Source organism: Macrosteles quadrilineatus, unplaced genomic scaffold (assembly GCF_028750875.1).
Source record: "Macrosteles quadrilineatus isolate MER2022 unplaced genomic scaffold, UCM_ALF_1.0 Scaffold_105__1_contigs__length_354404, whole genome shotgun sequence".
Lineage (NCBI taxonomy): Eukaryota > Metazoa > Arthropoda > Insecta > Hemiptera > Cicadellidae > Macrosteles > Macrosteles quadrilineatus.
The window spans coordinates 32,727-48,421 of record NW_026542698.1 but is presented as its reverse complement, the minus strand read 5'-3'; the positions used below and the strand labels follow the sequence as shown (position 1 = coordinate 48,421).

General features: G+C 36.0%; 1 protein-coding gene across 1 annotated transcript in view; it reads right to left on the bottom strand.

The window, feature by feature from the left end:
- LOC128982082 (charged multivesicular body protein 2a-like) overlaps nucleotides 1-15,307 on the bottom strand; it is a 55,850-nt gene extending 40,543 nt beyond the window's left edge. The window contains 3 exon segments of the mRNA XM_054401124.1: nucleotides 3,788-3,822; nucleotides 3,825-4,021; nucleotides 15,190-15,307. Coding sequence (XP_054257099.1) covers nucleotides 3,788-3,822; nucleotides 3,825-3,954 — 165 coding nt within the window. The 5' untranslated portion in view covers nucleotides 3,955-4,021; nucleotides 15,190-15,307.
- Nucleotides 15,308-15,695: the final 388 nt, after the last annotated feature.

Here is a 15,695-nt window from a genome sequence, read left to right as displayed (position 1 = left end):
AAACTATCCAATTCAATAATCAAATGAAAATTACTCACAAGTCAAAAATTAGAACTATTAAACATGGTGTACCACAGGGATCCATCTTGGGTCCCCTTCTATTCATTTGCTATGTTACAAACCTACCAGGGCTGACTAAATCTAGCAAACTTGACCTTTATGCAGACGATGTAAATCTTACAGTTACCGCTAATTCTGAAGAGGAAATTGAAAAGACAGCTAATGCTAATCTAGATATACTTTCAAATTTTTTCCAAAACAATCAGTTACTTTTGAATCCAGATAAAACAAAGTTCATAAATTTTTAGACCCGTCAGACAAGACTTTCAATTAATCCTTCACTAGAAATTAATCAGAAACCTATTGAAGAATTAGAAAATATTAGATTCTTAGGATTTGAAATTGACAAAAATTTAACTTGGAATTCTCACGCAAACAAAGTAATAAAAAAAACTGTATCTGGTCTATTTGCATTAACTAGATTAAAAAATCTTCTTGATCAAGTAACATTAAAATCAATATACTTTTCGTACATACATTCTGTTATTTCTTTTGGAATATCTCTGTATGGCGCTACATCTATCAATAACTTAGAAACAATCCTAAAATTACAAAAACAAGCTATAAGAATTATTTTGGACCTTGACTCGAGAACTTCAAAAGAGCATTTTAGATCATTAAAAATAATGACAGTATATGGATTGTACATCTATGAAACAGTTCTATATGTTAAAAACAGATTTTCTCAATTGGCGTTAACTGGTGAACACCACCACTACAATACCAGAAACAAAACCAACATTGCTCTAAACCGCCACAGATTAGAACTTTACAGTAAAAAACCAAGTTATACCGGCTCCAAATTTTACAACAAAATTCCAAATGAAATTAAATCGGCAAAAAGCATGGTCGAATTTAAGAGGGGTCTTAAAACATTTCTCATCAACAAGGTATTGTATTCCCTTGATGAACTTTAAATTTTTTAGAAGGAGCATTCATTTTTAATTTGTATAAACTTATGTTAGATTTTAAGAACTTTGTATCCATAGAATATAACATTGTAATATAAAAACATTTAAGAGAATGACACTATTCATGTACTTTGTGCTTCAATGAATAAAGAAATATTGAATTGAATTGAATTGAATAATGGTCCTTGGTATGGTAGCTATATTTTTGTAAAATTTAAGCCCAGTTGGTTAAGTAGTTTTTGCACCTATTAGTAATACACATACAGACAGACACCATTAGATTTTTATATAAGAGTATAGATTTACAAGAAATGTTGATTATATCAAACTTGTATGTACATCATAAGTATTTCCATAATATTTGAGCCGACTCTTTTAAAGTCATAGAAAATTATGACTGTTATTCGTTTTAAAATAACGCCTGTAATACTTCGCAATTGCTTGAATTCGAGCAACAGGTACACTAGTTGTAATGATTCCAACTCCAACTAATCAGCTGTTCAGGCCAATTTAGTTGTTGAGTATTAGTGTTTGGTACAATGTTTTGTTGCTTCACTGTCAGTAGCAATGAGAGGATATAAACAAAAACATAACCTCTTTTAGAAGTTATGAGTAGTGATTTTTTGTAATTAAATCACTGTCGTAGGTAAAGTAGTGTACACAACTCGCGTAAATAGTGTTAACGACATTCGTAGAAGTTTTTAAGGCACTCCCCAAGGCTCATACTGTACCTAAAATTTTCTACTTGTGTTGTTAACACTATCTTTACGCAATTGTTGCGTAAACTACTGATACTTAACGATTGCGTAAAACGACACTGGTAATAAGGTCACTGGTCATTTGTAAAAGTTATTCGTATATCCAGTGTGCAAAGAGGTTTTCCAGACTTGCCTGCAACTGGGGCCGAAACAGCCTATATACTTCACATACATGTTCCTTGTTAGTCTACATTTTTTTACAGTTTTCATAAAAATTTTAGGTAGGCCCAAATACAATTTTAATTAGTTATTTTTAAATTCTTAACACGTTGAGTGTGGCATATATTCAAAAAAGCGCTCGCCAACGGCGGCGAGGCCCTGGTGAAGCACCGAAACAGTGAACACAATTGGCATTCAAATATTTCAATCTGACAAATGACAAAAGAGCAGCGGTTATTGTACTGCGTTACCCCGAGAGTGGACGTAGTTCACTGAAACACCCAAAGGTAGCAGCACTGCCTGGCTCAGTAGTCAGTGTCTTTGTAATGTGGCTTGAAGAGAGAAAATCTTCAAAACCGGGACAAAAGCATTTTCAGACGGGATTTTACAGGAAATTTTAGTACCAACCTACTCCAAAATAAAGCTCACATTCTAAGCTACAGGCTAGCAACGCTTATAAAGTTTCTCGGCAATGGCTGAACTCATACTGAACTAATTTTTGCCGATAGGAGTGCTAGTGGCGCAACTACATAAATTGATGTAGTCAGCGCTCAACGTGTTAATACACCAAGTAAAATAATCCATACTACTAGTATTATTTTTTAACCAACTTTAAGATAATAGCTTGTAGGTCTAGATATGAGTTGGTCACAAAATAATATTGGCTATTTCTGAAAGCTATTTAATATGATAAAATAACCACTTTCATGATTTGATCATTTGTATCTACATAAAAAAAACAAAAAACATTGATAACTCCATAAATCACTTAACATGTTTGCTGCGGCCTACAAAGTCTGAGCCCAGCACTCGGCCGGGGACAGTGTTATTGTTGCCAGGCTTTAGCTTAGAATACAAGCTTTATTTAGGTGTAGGTTGGTGCTAAACATTCCCGTAAAATCCCGTCTGGAAATGCTTTTGTCCCGGTTTTGGGGATTTTCTCTATTCGAGCCATATTACAAAGACTCTGGTTATTGATCCAGGCAGTGCTGCTACCTTTGGGTGTGTCAGTGAACTACGTCCACTTTCGGGGTAATGCAGAGCTATCACCACTGCTCTTTTGTGTTTCGTCTTACTGAGATATTTGAATGCCAAATGCGATCGCTGATTCAGTAGCGCGCCGGAGCTCCGCCCGGGCCTCGCCGCAGTTTGCGAGCGCATGTTTTAAGGTTTTCAGCAGTGAACGTGTTAACAATTTATTGGCAAGGCTGTAAACAACAGTAAAATATAAGTTGTCTTAAAAATCAAATCGCAAGTCATTCATAGTGCTGCAAACTTATTTTCATACACAAGTTACACCTGATTTCAAGTTCAGGTTGCACGTCTCTGGAATTTTTAGGTCAGGCTAGACCAACAGTTGGCCCGTGATATCAGTTTATGGCGGAAGTATCTTTCCGGCCAACCTCAAATAGTAATTTGCATTAGAGGTGTTGAAGCAATTTTAAAGCTTAGTGGAGCGTTTACTCTTACGATAACTTATTGCTTTAGCAAAAAGTGCCCATGAAGATTACAAGATTAAAATTATGGTTTCATCACAATTGGAGATTTCATGATCTCGCCACGATCACAGGAGACGATGATGTCCCGGCAACTGTGGATGTTCACTGTTAGGCCTGTGCTGTGACCGAAAGAGACATTCAAGTTGTTATTGTTACCACAGGAGACGTTAAAAATAATAATAACACATGTAGTCCTATGCGGAAGATTTTCTAATTTTTTCTAAGATTACGGAGACGTTCCTGATCATGAGAGACAATCACAATTTTACAGTGATCGCAGGAAGTAATATAAACAATTTGTTAACTGAATTCATCAATACTTTCAAGAAATATTTTGACTAGGCTACACAATGAGTACTATGATTGTGTAAAACTTATTTGAACTTGAAAATAAACTCACCATTTGCCCTTCTTTTGCCATTTTCTTAATGTCTGCAATATCTTCTTTTCCTGTTGTTCCATTCGCATTCTTTCTCTATCAAGATCTCTTATTGCTTTATTCAGGGCTCTTTGATTTTTTCTTAACATCTCCTCAGGTGTTACTCTTTTTCCAAATAACCACTCCATTGTTATTTTGCAGTTTAAATATTACAAAATCCAAGATGTAGCATACAAACAACTTTAAATTGTGTTGCTGAAACAGAAATAACTTATGAAACAAAAAAATAGAATGGTTGTATTAACATGTAATTTCTATGCTATGGTTAAAGTTTCCTGGCTTCTAAAAAAGAAAAAAAATACAGTAGACTCCCTCTTATCCTGACTCTTCGGGACCGAGGCCAGTCCGGATAACGGGTTTTCCCGGTTAAACCAACGTCCCAAAAAACTTGTTAAAACGGACTGTTTACTGTGATATTGGACTTATATTTAGGAGAGCATTGTATTTAGACATGTGATCACTGGTCTCAAATCTTTCCTACGAGAACAGTTGTTTCAGTAGGCCTACTGACCACTTCCTGCCGATCTAGTCCGGTTAAACCAATGTGCTAATAAAAATTATCAGGTTAAAGAGATGACATTTCCGCCGAGTGTCGTCAGGTTAAAAGGTGTCTGGATAAGAAGGAGTCTACTGTAGATTAAATAAAAAAAAAAACAATAAGAATCAATTACCGTACATCTACCCTATTGAAAAATATTAATACTTAGGGGAAAAGACTAAAAGTAGCTAAAAGTAGAAAAGACTAAAAGTAATTAAAGCACAAGTTAAGTTAACTTCATTTCTGAACCAAAAATACTAAGTCTAGTTACAGATGTAAGTTACCATGTTTTGTTTATGTTTATATTTTATTCAATAAAGTTTGAAAAGTTAAACATGATAGACAATAGACAATAGACAATGATCTTTATTTACATATTCGTTGAGAACAGTACATGCGTCAGAATAATAATTAAAATTTGTTGATTTAATATGTTGTTAAAGCTGGTTGTCAAGGAATTCTTTTTCTGAGTAGAATGGCCTTTCTTGCAGCCATGTTGTTAATTGGTTCTTGAAACGGTGAGTTGGTTCATTTCTAAGTTGTTCTGGTAGGTTGTTGAAATACAGGGCCCCTTTGTAGGATGGCTTCTTTTCAAAAATGATAAAAAAAGATATAAAAAAAGATTGTAAAAATTAGGCCTACGTTAGAAAAAAAAAGGTCAAAGATAGCGAGGATTCTTAATTATTTTTTTAAAAGACTGAACCTCATTTGTGTACCTACCTTAATCTGAAATAAAAACTTATTATTCTTAAGGGTGCAGCTAACAAGATACTCAGTGGTGTAGAGATTTATTGGTCCCCTGAACACAAAATACAACATTGTTTACCACTACGGCTTTTCAGAAATTAAGTCTAATGTTTCTGTCAGAAATCAAGTCACACGCTGATCACACCACACTGTTTAGTAGATTTATTAATCATCAAAAAACAAAAAAATATCATAGCTCAATTCAATATTTACATTAAAAAACTTAACTTAAGCTATCGAACCGAATCAAACTTGATATATATTGATTGATATTTCGACCGATAATATCTATTGCAGGTTCTCTGAGTGGAACTGTACCTGCCTACGGTTAAACCAAAAACTATGACAATCCTAGATAATCTTTGTAGAGACTGACAATTTAGTGAAATGAACATGTGCAGCTCATACTTTCTATTCCCACAACGGCCTCAACTCTAATGTAGTAGGCCTAGCCTAGTCTATTTTGTCATTTAAAAACCGAAAACAAAGACTTGGTGTACAAAATATGCAGACATTATAAATCAGAGTGGAAAATTAACCCCAGTGGAGTTCCTCAGGGCTCCATTTTTGGCCATTGTTTATTTATTATATATTTCAATGGTCTATGCAAAGATACTAAGATGTCCAGCTTTCAATATGCAGATGATATCGTTCTAATTTGTACAGGACAAAACAATGAGCTCATACGAGCCTCAATAAATCAGGAATTTCAACTCCTTGGGGACTGGTTTACAGTAAATGGCCTGTCCATGAATGTGGCAAAAACTCAACTAATTCAGTTTTCTGCGTCCAATATTAACCAAGAAATAATTGTAAATACAAACTTAACTACAACTCATTAACAACAGTCAATAAATTATTTGGGAATAGAAATCAATTCAGAAAAACCTATCAAAAAGACTACGCTCAGAAACATTTGTTCTCACAATAATTCCGGATAACTTACTACTACAGTAGAACCTCGATAAGAAGACCCTCGATAATAAGTCACCCTTGATAACAAGTGTACCGGTAATTTTGTAAATCCCCTTGAATTTAACAGGATCTTAAAAATAGCTCACCAGAATGTTAGGAGCTTACTTAACAAACTGGATATTCTAGACATATTTATTGATGACGAAACCCCAGATGTCTTATGCATATATCTGAGCATTTTTTAAAACGACATGAAATTGAGAACCTAGTTATACAAAATTTTGACTATGTCTCATCCTTCTGCAGAACAGAAACGAATGGTGGAGGTGTTGCGATTTGGTGCAGCCCACACCTGAAATACCAACCCCTTGACACTGTCAAATTGAGTGTGGAAGGAGAATGTGAATTATCGGCAATGTCAGTCGAAATCAGTTGCGATGAAAAGTTGCTAGTCGTAGCCGGGTATAGACCACCGTCAGGATCATATGAAATCTTCTTGGACAATATTGAAGACTGCTTAGATAAATATGCGTCTTCACACTCTAAAATAGTATTAATAGGAGATTTCAACATTGACTTGTCCACTGACAGTTTTATTGCTAGTAAGTTTACTGCGACCTTAGCTTCATATGATTTGCACAATGTCATAAAATCATACACAAGAGAAGCGTTAGGTTTACGTACCCTCATAGACCATATATTCACGAATGACAGTAACAGCCCCGAAAGTGATGTTGTCAAATCATTTTTATCTGACCATTACGCTCAAACTATAAAGCTTGAAATATCTCCATCCAATAAGGACGCAGGGGCGAAGTTTCGGTACTGTAGAAAATTTAGTGTATCAAACATGGAATCTTTTAAATATTTACTTGGTCGAGAGAGCTGGGTCGATTTATACAAAGCAGAAAGCACGCAGGAAAAGTACAATATATTTAACAGCACACTTGGCCATTACTTTGAAATTTCATTTCCGAAAATAAATAAAATAATTAAGAATAAACCCAAGAAACGAATCAAACTTTCTCCAGAACTGCTTCATCTGAAAGAACAGTGTTTCCAGTATTACGAAAAGACAAAAGACTTACACTCTGATCATTTCCTAAGACAGTACTATTTGAGACTGAAACTCCGATACAGAAACTTGATAAGAGATATTAAAGCACAATCAGTACTAAATACAATTGAAAAGTCGAGCAATAAAACAGTAGGAACTTGGAAGGTAATAAATGATATTAGACCAAAACGGAAAAGGGAACAGGAAGGCATTTTCTCTTAAAAACAACAACGGTAATGTGGTGGTCAAACCAGAAGAGGTATGTGAGGCCTTCAATAAGCATTTTGTTGAAGTGGGAAAGCATGCTTGTTTGAAAAAAAGAAACACTCCCTCTTTCAGTTCAAATAAAAAACAAATAAATTCCTCATTTTTTCTGAGTTCCGTTACCGAGGAAGAAATTAAAAGTATAATTAACGGATTAAAAAATAAAAAGTCTGCTGGAATTGACGAAATATCCCCGAATTTGCTCAAATATATATCAGATGTAGTTACAAAACCTCTATGCCACTTGATAAACACTTCCTTTGTTGAGGGAAGATTTCCTAGCAACCTTAAGGCATCACTAATAAGACCTATATTTAAGAATGGAGATAGAATGTGCTGCAACAACTACCGCCCTATAAGCCTGGTCTCGACCTTCTCCAAAGTTTTTGAGAAGGCAGTGCTGAGTAGATTGTGGATATTCCTTGAGAAACACAGCATACTATTTAAAAGTCAGCACGGGTTTGTTAAAAACAAATCAACGGCAAGCGCAATAATTCTCAGTCTCATAAACGGAATAGTAAAAGATATGGATTCTAGACTAGCAGTAGCTGGGATGTTTTTAGATTTCAGTAAGGCCTTTGACCTCGTCAACCATAGACTTCTCCTTAGCAAAATGAATAACATGGTCATTAGAGGCACAGCTCTCGACTGGTTTTCGTCCTATCTTGAAGGTAGAAGGCAGACTGTAATCATACCTGCAGTTGATAACACAGGCTATCTACGGAACCATGTATCTTCTGAGGCTGTAGTAAAGAGGGGTGTGCCACAGGGGTCCGTCCTGGGGCCGATCCTTTTCCTTCTGTTCATTAATGACCTGCCATCTAGCGTAAAGGAGGCAAATGTATGCCTATTCGCGGACGACACTTCCCTAACTGTGTCCAGACTTAGTATGGAGGAACTGGAACTTGTCACCTTTCTGGAATCAAACTCCCTTCTTCAGTGGTGCGAAGAAAATGACCTAATCTTGAACGCTCAAAAAACCCAAATAGTCCAATTTTCCATTTCTAACCGGTCAAAACGGTCCCACTATGACTTGAACATTCTCCTCGACGATAACACTATCTCCCCTTCTTCAGAAGTAAAATTCCTCGGTCTTGTCCTTGATGAAAACCTCAAATTCCACAGCCACATCGAGCACGTCAGCAAGAAAGTATCGGTGGGTATATTTATGCTGAGAGTTCTCAGCCAATCAGCCACCACTGATGTCCTATTATCAGCCTATTATGGGCTTGTCTACCCTCATCTGACTTATGCGGTTCCTGTTTGGGGGTGCGAAAGTGAGAGGACAAGGTTCTTGTTTAGGCTTCAGAGAAGGGCAATTCGAATTGTGTTTTCTATTTCCAAACAACAATCATGCAGAGATTATTTCAGAGAATTTAAAATTTTAACTTTAAGGAATTTTTTTTATTAAGATGTAGCCTAATAAATTTATTTTTCTTGTACTGACTTGGCTAATGCAAGTATTGTCAATTTGGCCCAATAAATGACTTATTGACTTATTATTGACTTATTTATTTTACCCTTTATCACATGTTATTGCCAACCCCAATGAGAAGTCAACCTTGATAACAAGTCTTATTTAATAATCCCAACCTAAAAAACAGTCTTGTTATCGAGGTTCTACTGTAATTTAGAAACACAAATAGTATGGTAGTATATCACACATATTTTTCATCAATTAAGTTGATGAATTATGGTAATATTACTGTATGGGGCTCATCAAGCCAGGCCAAAAATATTTATTTTCCAAAAAAGAGCTGTAAAATTAATGGCCAGAGTCCCCCGTTGAAAACATTGTAAAGATTTATTTGTTCAGTTTAAAATTTTAACCTTTTTTAGCTCTTATATTTACAAATTGGCATTAATGTAATTTCATCCACATAACACAAGATTCAAAAATATTATAAAAACCAGTTCAACATAGGCTTAAATCTTTCATTTATCCCCTCAGTATATGGGGCCAAAAATTTACAAAAATTACACGCTGAGATCATAAACATTGCCTCATTCTCTAAATTTGGCAATTATTTAATAGGTCTATGTCTACATGCCTTTTCTGACATAAAATATGATTTAAAAATTAATATTAAGGTTGGGTTGGATTAGGTTAGGTTAGATTAGATTAGCTGAGCTTAATGTAATTAAAAAGGGTTTCAATAATAGGCCTACTTAATTTCTTTACTGCAGTTTGTCTTAGGGCAAAAAAAAATATTATTACCAAGCATGGAATCTCTCATTGTTGGGGTTTCTTTATTAAACATGTACCGTAATATTATTTATTAGTTGCTGAATACATGAAATTATGCACTGTGTCACGTTTTCACTTTTACGCACAATGGGATTAACTTATGTACTATGGGATTATGCACTATGCTACGCCCATTAACAGACGACGTTGAGAGTTGGAATGAGAACGATCATGTCGGCAGTGGCCTAGCTTCTATTACTGGTACCTATTTTAAGAGAGTAAATTCAATTTGTTTATAGGCCTAACTTAATTTATGTTGATGTATAATTTATGTATCGCAGTTGATTTATTGTATTTTGTACACGGCACCAAAGTCCATTTGCTTTTCCAATCAAATTCTGATTAGTAGGCCTACCTAACTTACCTAGCGAATGTAAAAAACTGACAGCTGTTTCCACTCCACAAACCTTCCTCCCCTTTCAGAGTTAGTCGCCACTAGAACTTGGACTCGCCCAAACCACAAATAAGTTATGTGAATAAGTCACGGTACTTATTTAGGACACAGACCCCAGCTTAAACGTTCTAAAATAACTTTTAAACTATTCTAGGACATCAATACTACAACTTTATTAAAGATTTTTTTGGCGCCGAGACCCCCTTTTATTTTTAATTAAATATTTAAACAATAATCCCAACTCACTAGGGGGCCGGTGGGAATTCGGGGTTTTCAAATCAAATCAAATCAAATCTTTATTTGCACAAAACATTTACATGATTACATTGTAACCTTAAATTTTGGGTGGGGGAGATAAAACGTGGTTAATTATGGGGAGAAAAGGGTAATTCAACGGGTAACAGGGTAATTTATAGGTAATTACCCAGCAAGAATGGGAAATTCGTCTGTATAAATGGGTACTTTCCTTTGCCGCCGACGACGACGAGCAACGAGAGCTGGCAGTGACAGGAAGAAGACCATCAGAATTGTATTGTACAATAAATAAAAACAATAACAAAGTGAAAATAAAGTTGTTTGGTTATTTTATCCTTTATATTTAGTCAAAAAATGGCTTAAAAATATTTAAACAGGTCAATAAAAGTGGTGTAACATCTATCCCTGTGTGAATAGCCTATAACGATATCCTCTAAAAACGTGAAGTTAAGTTTTCAGTCTTCTTTTGTTTGAATATTTATAGTTTTATTTATTCAAGTTCTTAAAAAAACGTACACCGATCGTGGGTGCATTTTTACATTCAAAACACCAATAAAATATATAAACATATCATAACCTATTTCCATGTTTGTTTACATTGAAAATAAAAATATTTCGATATATCGAACCGAATCTGTATCGATATTTCTGCAGACATATGTTACGAATACATAGAGAAAACAAACACTTCAAGGAGTATGGAATTAATAATTAAATAAACATATCTCTGGAATTAACCAACACAAGTTGTTAGTCGTTTATCGTGCTTACAGTAGTTCATGTTGGTGACATTGGGTGCACTGGTGTCTACTATCTGATTTATTAATAGATTTCTTTATTTACTGTATTGGCAAATATTTACATTGGGATTATCAGTTCTTATTTAGGCATGTGAGGAAGGTAGGTCGGGTTTTATGCGGATTCGTGACTGTATTAAGTGTTTTGAAGTGAGGTTAGATTAGGAAGGTAAAGGTTAGGTTATAATGAAGCGACTCATTAATTTATGCAACTTCCAGACTGTTTTTGCACAATTAAATAGTGGGTGAAACACAATGAAATAACAATATCAAAAATGCGCAAGTTGAGCAAAGGACTTAATACAGTCACGAATCCGCATAAAACCCGACCTACCTTCCTCACATGCCTTTTCTGACATTAACTGCTATTTAAACATTAATATTAAGGTTGGGTTAGGTTAGGTTAGGTTAGATTAGATTAGATTATGTAACATCATTTGTTATTTAATTTCATGGTTTGTACTTTACTGTTTGGTTGTATATCTAGCTAACGAGTTCTCTTATAAAACCGATTTATGAAATCATACAGCAAGTTTGGTTGGTTTGGTTAGTTTAGAACGGTTTCATTTCATAATGAACTATTATTTTTTCCTCTGGGAATCGTACAGCAAGTTTGGTTGGTTTGGTTAGTTCAGAACAGTTTCATTTCATAATCAACGGTTATTTTTTTCTAAAAAAGTAAGTGTTCATAAGATCTACATGTTAAAATCTTAACTGCTGTACTTTGCTATTAAAAACGGGGTTTTACGAGAAATACAGAGGGAGTTCAGGTTAAATTGAGGGAATTTTAGGGGTAATTGTGGTACAGTGATCTGTCACTGCAACTGCATTGCTATTGTTTTGGTTTGTGGTAAAACAGATCAACAGATGATGTAATTGTACAGATTTCTGATTGGCAGATTATTTCTTTCGTGTAGTAATCTGATTGGCTGGTGGTTTCGTTGTTAGTTGTTTGTTTTGATCCGTCTCCATGACTCCATGTTGTTAGTTCAAAGTGAAGTAGTGACCAAGGAGGACGTAGCTCAGAGAGAGAGAGAGAGAGAGAGAGAGAGATGCTTTATTTGCTATCTTCAAGATTGAAATAGTGTCAAAAATACAAAGTGTATATACAAACAATTAGATTGACATTCTTCTTCCTTTACAATAAAATGTTCGAAATATTCAGTCGTTCCGCCAGTTGGTGAATTCAGTAATCGTATAGAATGGACGACCTAGCAGCCACTCCTTCAGTTTTGTCTTAAAAATTTTAGGTTTTGAAGTTTTGACTTCATCTGGTAGTAGGTTGAAGAACTTCGCTCCGTTGTACGATGGCTTCATTTCAAATCGCTTGCTGTGGTGGACAGGAAGGTTGAAGTCTCCTGCGCGCCGAGTGTTGTACTGGTGGGTATCTTCATTTTTGGGGAGACCCTTCAAGCAGGCGAGTGAAACAACTTCCAAGATGTAGATGTTCACCACAGTGAGAACGTTCCACTGTTTGAAAGGCTCTCGGCAGCTCTCCCTCCAGCCAAGGCCAGCCATGACTCTTAACGCTCTCTTTTGCAGGACCAGCACCCGTTGGATGATGTGAAGGGAGGCACTTCCCCAAAGCTGAATGCCATACCTAAGATGACTTTCAAAGAGAGAGTGATACGATGTTATTAGGGCTTCTGTCGTACTAATGCACTTGATGCGTCTTAGAGCGAAGGTTGCGCTGCTTAATCTCATGCATAGTTCGTCTATGTGATCAACCCATGAGAGCCTGTTGTCAATAACCAAACCAAGATGCTTTGATGATTCAGTGACCTGAAGATCTGGACAGCCAGAAATCTCATCTCTCTTCGTTCCCATGTTTACCTGCTTGGTTTTCCCCGCATTGAATACCAGGTCGTTCATGTTACAGTAATCAATTGCTAGGTTTAAGGCAATGTAAGAGTTAACTTCTAGATCTTCAACTGAATTGCTTGAAGTTACTAAGACTGTATCATCAGCGTACATTAATGCTTTGCTGTACGGCTCGATGTGTGATGGAAGATCGTAAGTGAATAGGATAAAAATCACCGGCCCCAGGATAGACCCTTGGGGTACGCCTCTTGAATTAGGAAGCAGTTCTGATCTGTATGTAGAGACTCTCCCATTCACTTTCTGTCGTAGTTGAACAAGTTGGTTGCGTCCCACTAGGTAGCTCTGAAACCATTTCCAGGCAACACCTTGCAAACCAAGTTCTTCAAGTTTTGCAAGGATCAGATTATGGCTGAGGCAATCAAAGGCCTTACTCAAGTCGAGGAAGACACTCGTTACATTCTCCCCCTTCTCGAGTTTGTCCACAATGTGTTCAATCAATTCTACCAAGGCTGTAACTGTAGATTTATTCTTTTGGAAACCATGTTGAGAATTTAATCTTATCCTGTTGATTTCTAGATGATCCGTGAGCCTAATAAGAACTATCTTCTCCACAAGCTTCGAGAAGGTAGAAACCAATGAGATGGGCCTATAGTTTTCTATGTCGTGTTTACTTCCTTTCTTGTGTATCGGAATTACTATTGAGCTTTTCATTTTGCTTGGGAAAATACCTTGGGACATACTTAGGTTTATTACATGTTGTAGAGGTGTTACTAGTTCATCTTTGCAGTGTTTAACCATGATTGACGAAAAATCATCTAAGCCTGAGGAAGTCTTGTTGTGTAGACTGCAGATAATCTTGAGCAGTTTTTGCTTAGAGGTAGGTGGAAACGACATCAAGGGAAATGGTACATCAAGTTGGGTGTGTTGTTCGATTCGTGGCTTCTGGTCAGGGATGTTTTTTAATGTATCTTCAGCAACTGATGTGAAGTAAGCATTAAAGCAATCAGCAAGTTTCCTGGGATCTTCTACTTTGTTTGAGTCCACCATGAGGTATTTACAACTTTCAGGTCCAAGCTCTTTTGACTTCCGCTCACTATTAATCACATTCCAGATAGCCTTCGACTTTATTGAGGACTCCGAGATGTAGTTGGCAGTGGCTCAAATTAGTGTTTAATTTTCATTCTTATTGTGTCGGAAAATCGCGTTCGGACATTATGTAGAAAACGTGATGATTCCTAGTGAAATATGTGGATACCTATCATTATGTATTTGTTGGACTAAGTGATTTCAATTTTCGTTGTAGGCTAGTTGCTGGTTGCTGGTTGGCTTGTTGGCTATCGGCAAACCAAAGACATGGTGCTCTCCGTGCGTGCCGGTTTTGGTTATTTTTGAGTGAGACAGCAGTAAATTATATGTCGAGTGCATATTCCTTGCGCATTTTTCACGGCGATATAGTGAATCCAACATTCTTGAAGTGTGGAATTGTGTAAAATTGGTGTATATTGAGGTTTTGGAGGAACTGTTGTTAGGGTCGGTTTTATTAAATTCCAGTCAATATTTAGGACTGCAATTGCTTTTCCCCAAATTATTATCCTCCAAAACTTCATTTTATACACTTTTTACACAATTTCACACTTCAGAAAGTGTTTTTAAGCTGGGGTCTGGGTCCTAAATTTTTACCTAAGTCACTCAACAAAACTGAAGCTTAATATTAATTATTTAACTGTACAGCCACTTAGGAATCTCTCCCACAAAAACTTATTGGCATTTTTTTATTCAGCGTGAAAAATAATGTAAGTAGGCTAGACATCTAAAAATTACATGATATCGTGTTGTAGACATATCAATTAGTTACCAGACAAACATTCACTCGTTTGACTCTTCTAAATAGACTATCAGTAGGCGTGTCGCTGTCACTGATAGGAATTCAAGAATGAGGTTAAAAAGAGAAATAGTCATCTTAGCATACGCCTTAGCCAAGGCCTAGCATAGGCTAATCAAATTACATTTTTGAGAAATAATTGGCCTAAGTTATTGGACTTTAGCAGTTAGCAGTCCCACTTAAGCATACCTATGCAAAAAACCCAGTCTTATTTTCTGTTGATTCATAAGTTTAAAATAGACCAAAATAAACGAGGGATTCTATGCCTAACATTACATTAATTAGTTAGATAGCCTATGCTTAGAACCTTAGAACTCTTAGAGTAGGCCAAGTTAGCCAGTCAAATGTATTGATAATTTGACATTGGCTAGAATTAGGGTCTAAATACAACCATTAATCTAAGAGTGAGAATATAGATGAAACTTATAAAACTTGATTTACTTACCCTAATAAGTAGTAGATAAAGACCTAAAATATTAATTTAATAATATTGATGGTGAATCACCTTACATTCACAAAAGAAAACAGTCTCACTTGGCAAAGACGACGGGACGGAACCTTTGACAACGACAACTGACAGTACTCAGTCACTCAGTCAGTCAGTAGACAGACAATAGACAATCAGAATCAGACTGAGACTCGGACTGAGTCCAGGACTCTCCTAACCATCATAGAAGGGCGGCACAATTTTTATTTCAGCAACAGTTTTTTTTATACGGACGTAGTAAAAGCATTCTTATTGGCTCATGCTCATAGTCATGGCATGACGTCACTGGTCACTCTTGTTGTTATCTCAAAGTTCAACCCGTTTCGTTCCGTTCACATTCCAGTTAGTTCCAGTCCAGTTATTACAGAACAGGGGGGCAGTTACTTCTGGAGGTTCCTATAAAATTTTGCCACTTTGAAGCTTTGAGATTTAATAAAAAAAAAAGAAAACGCCGAGCATGTTCA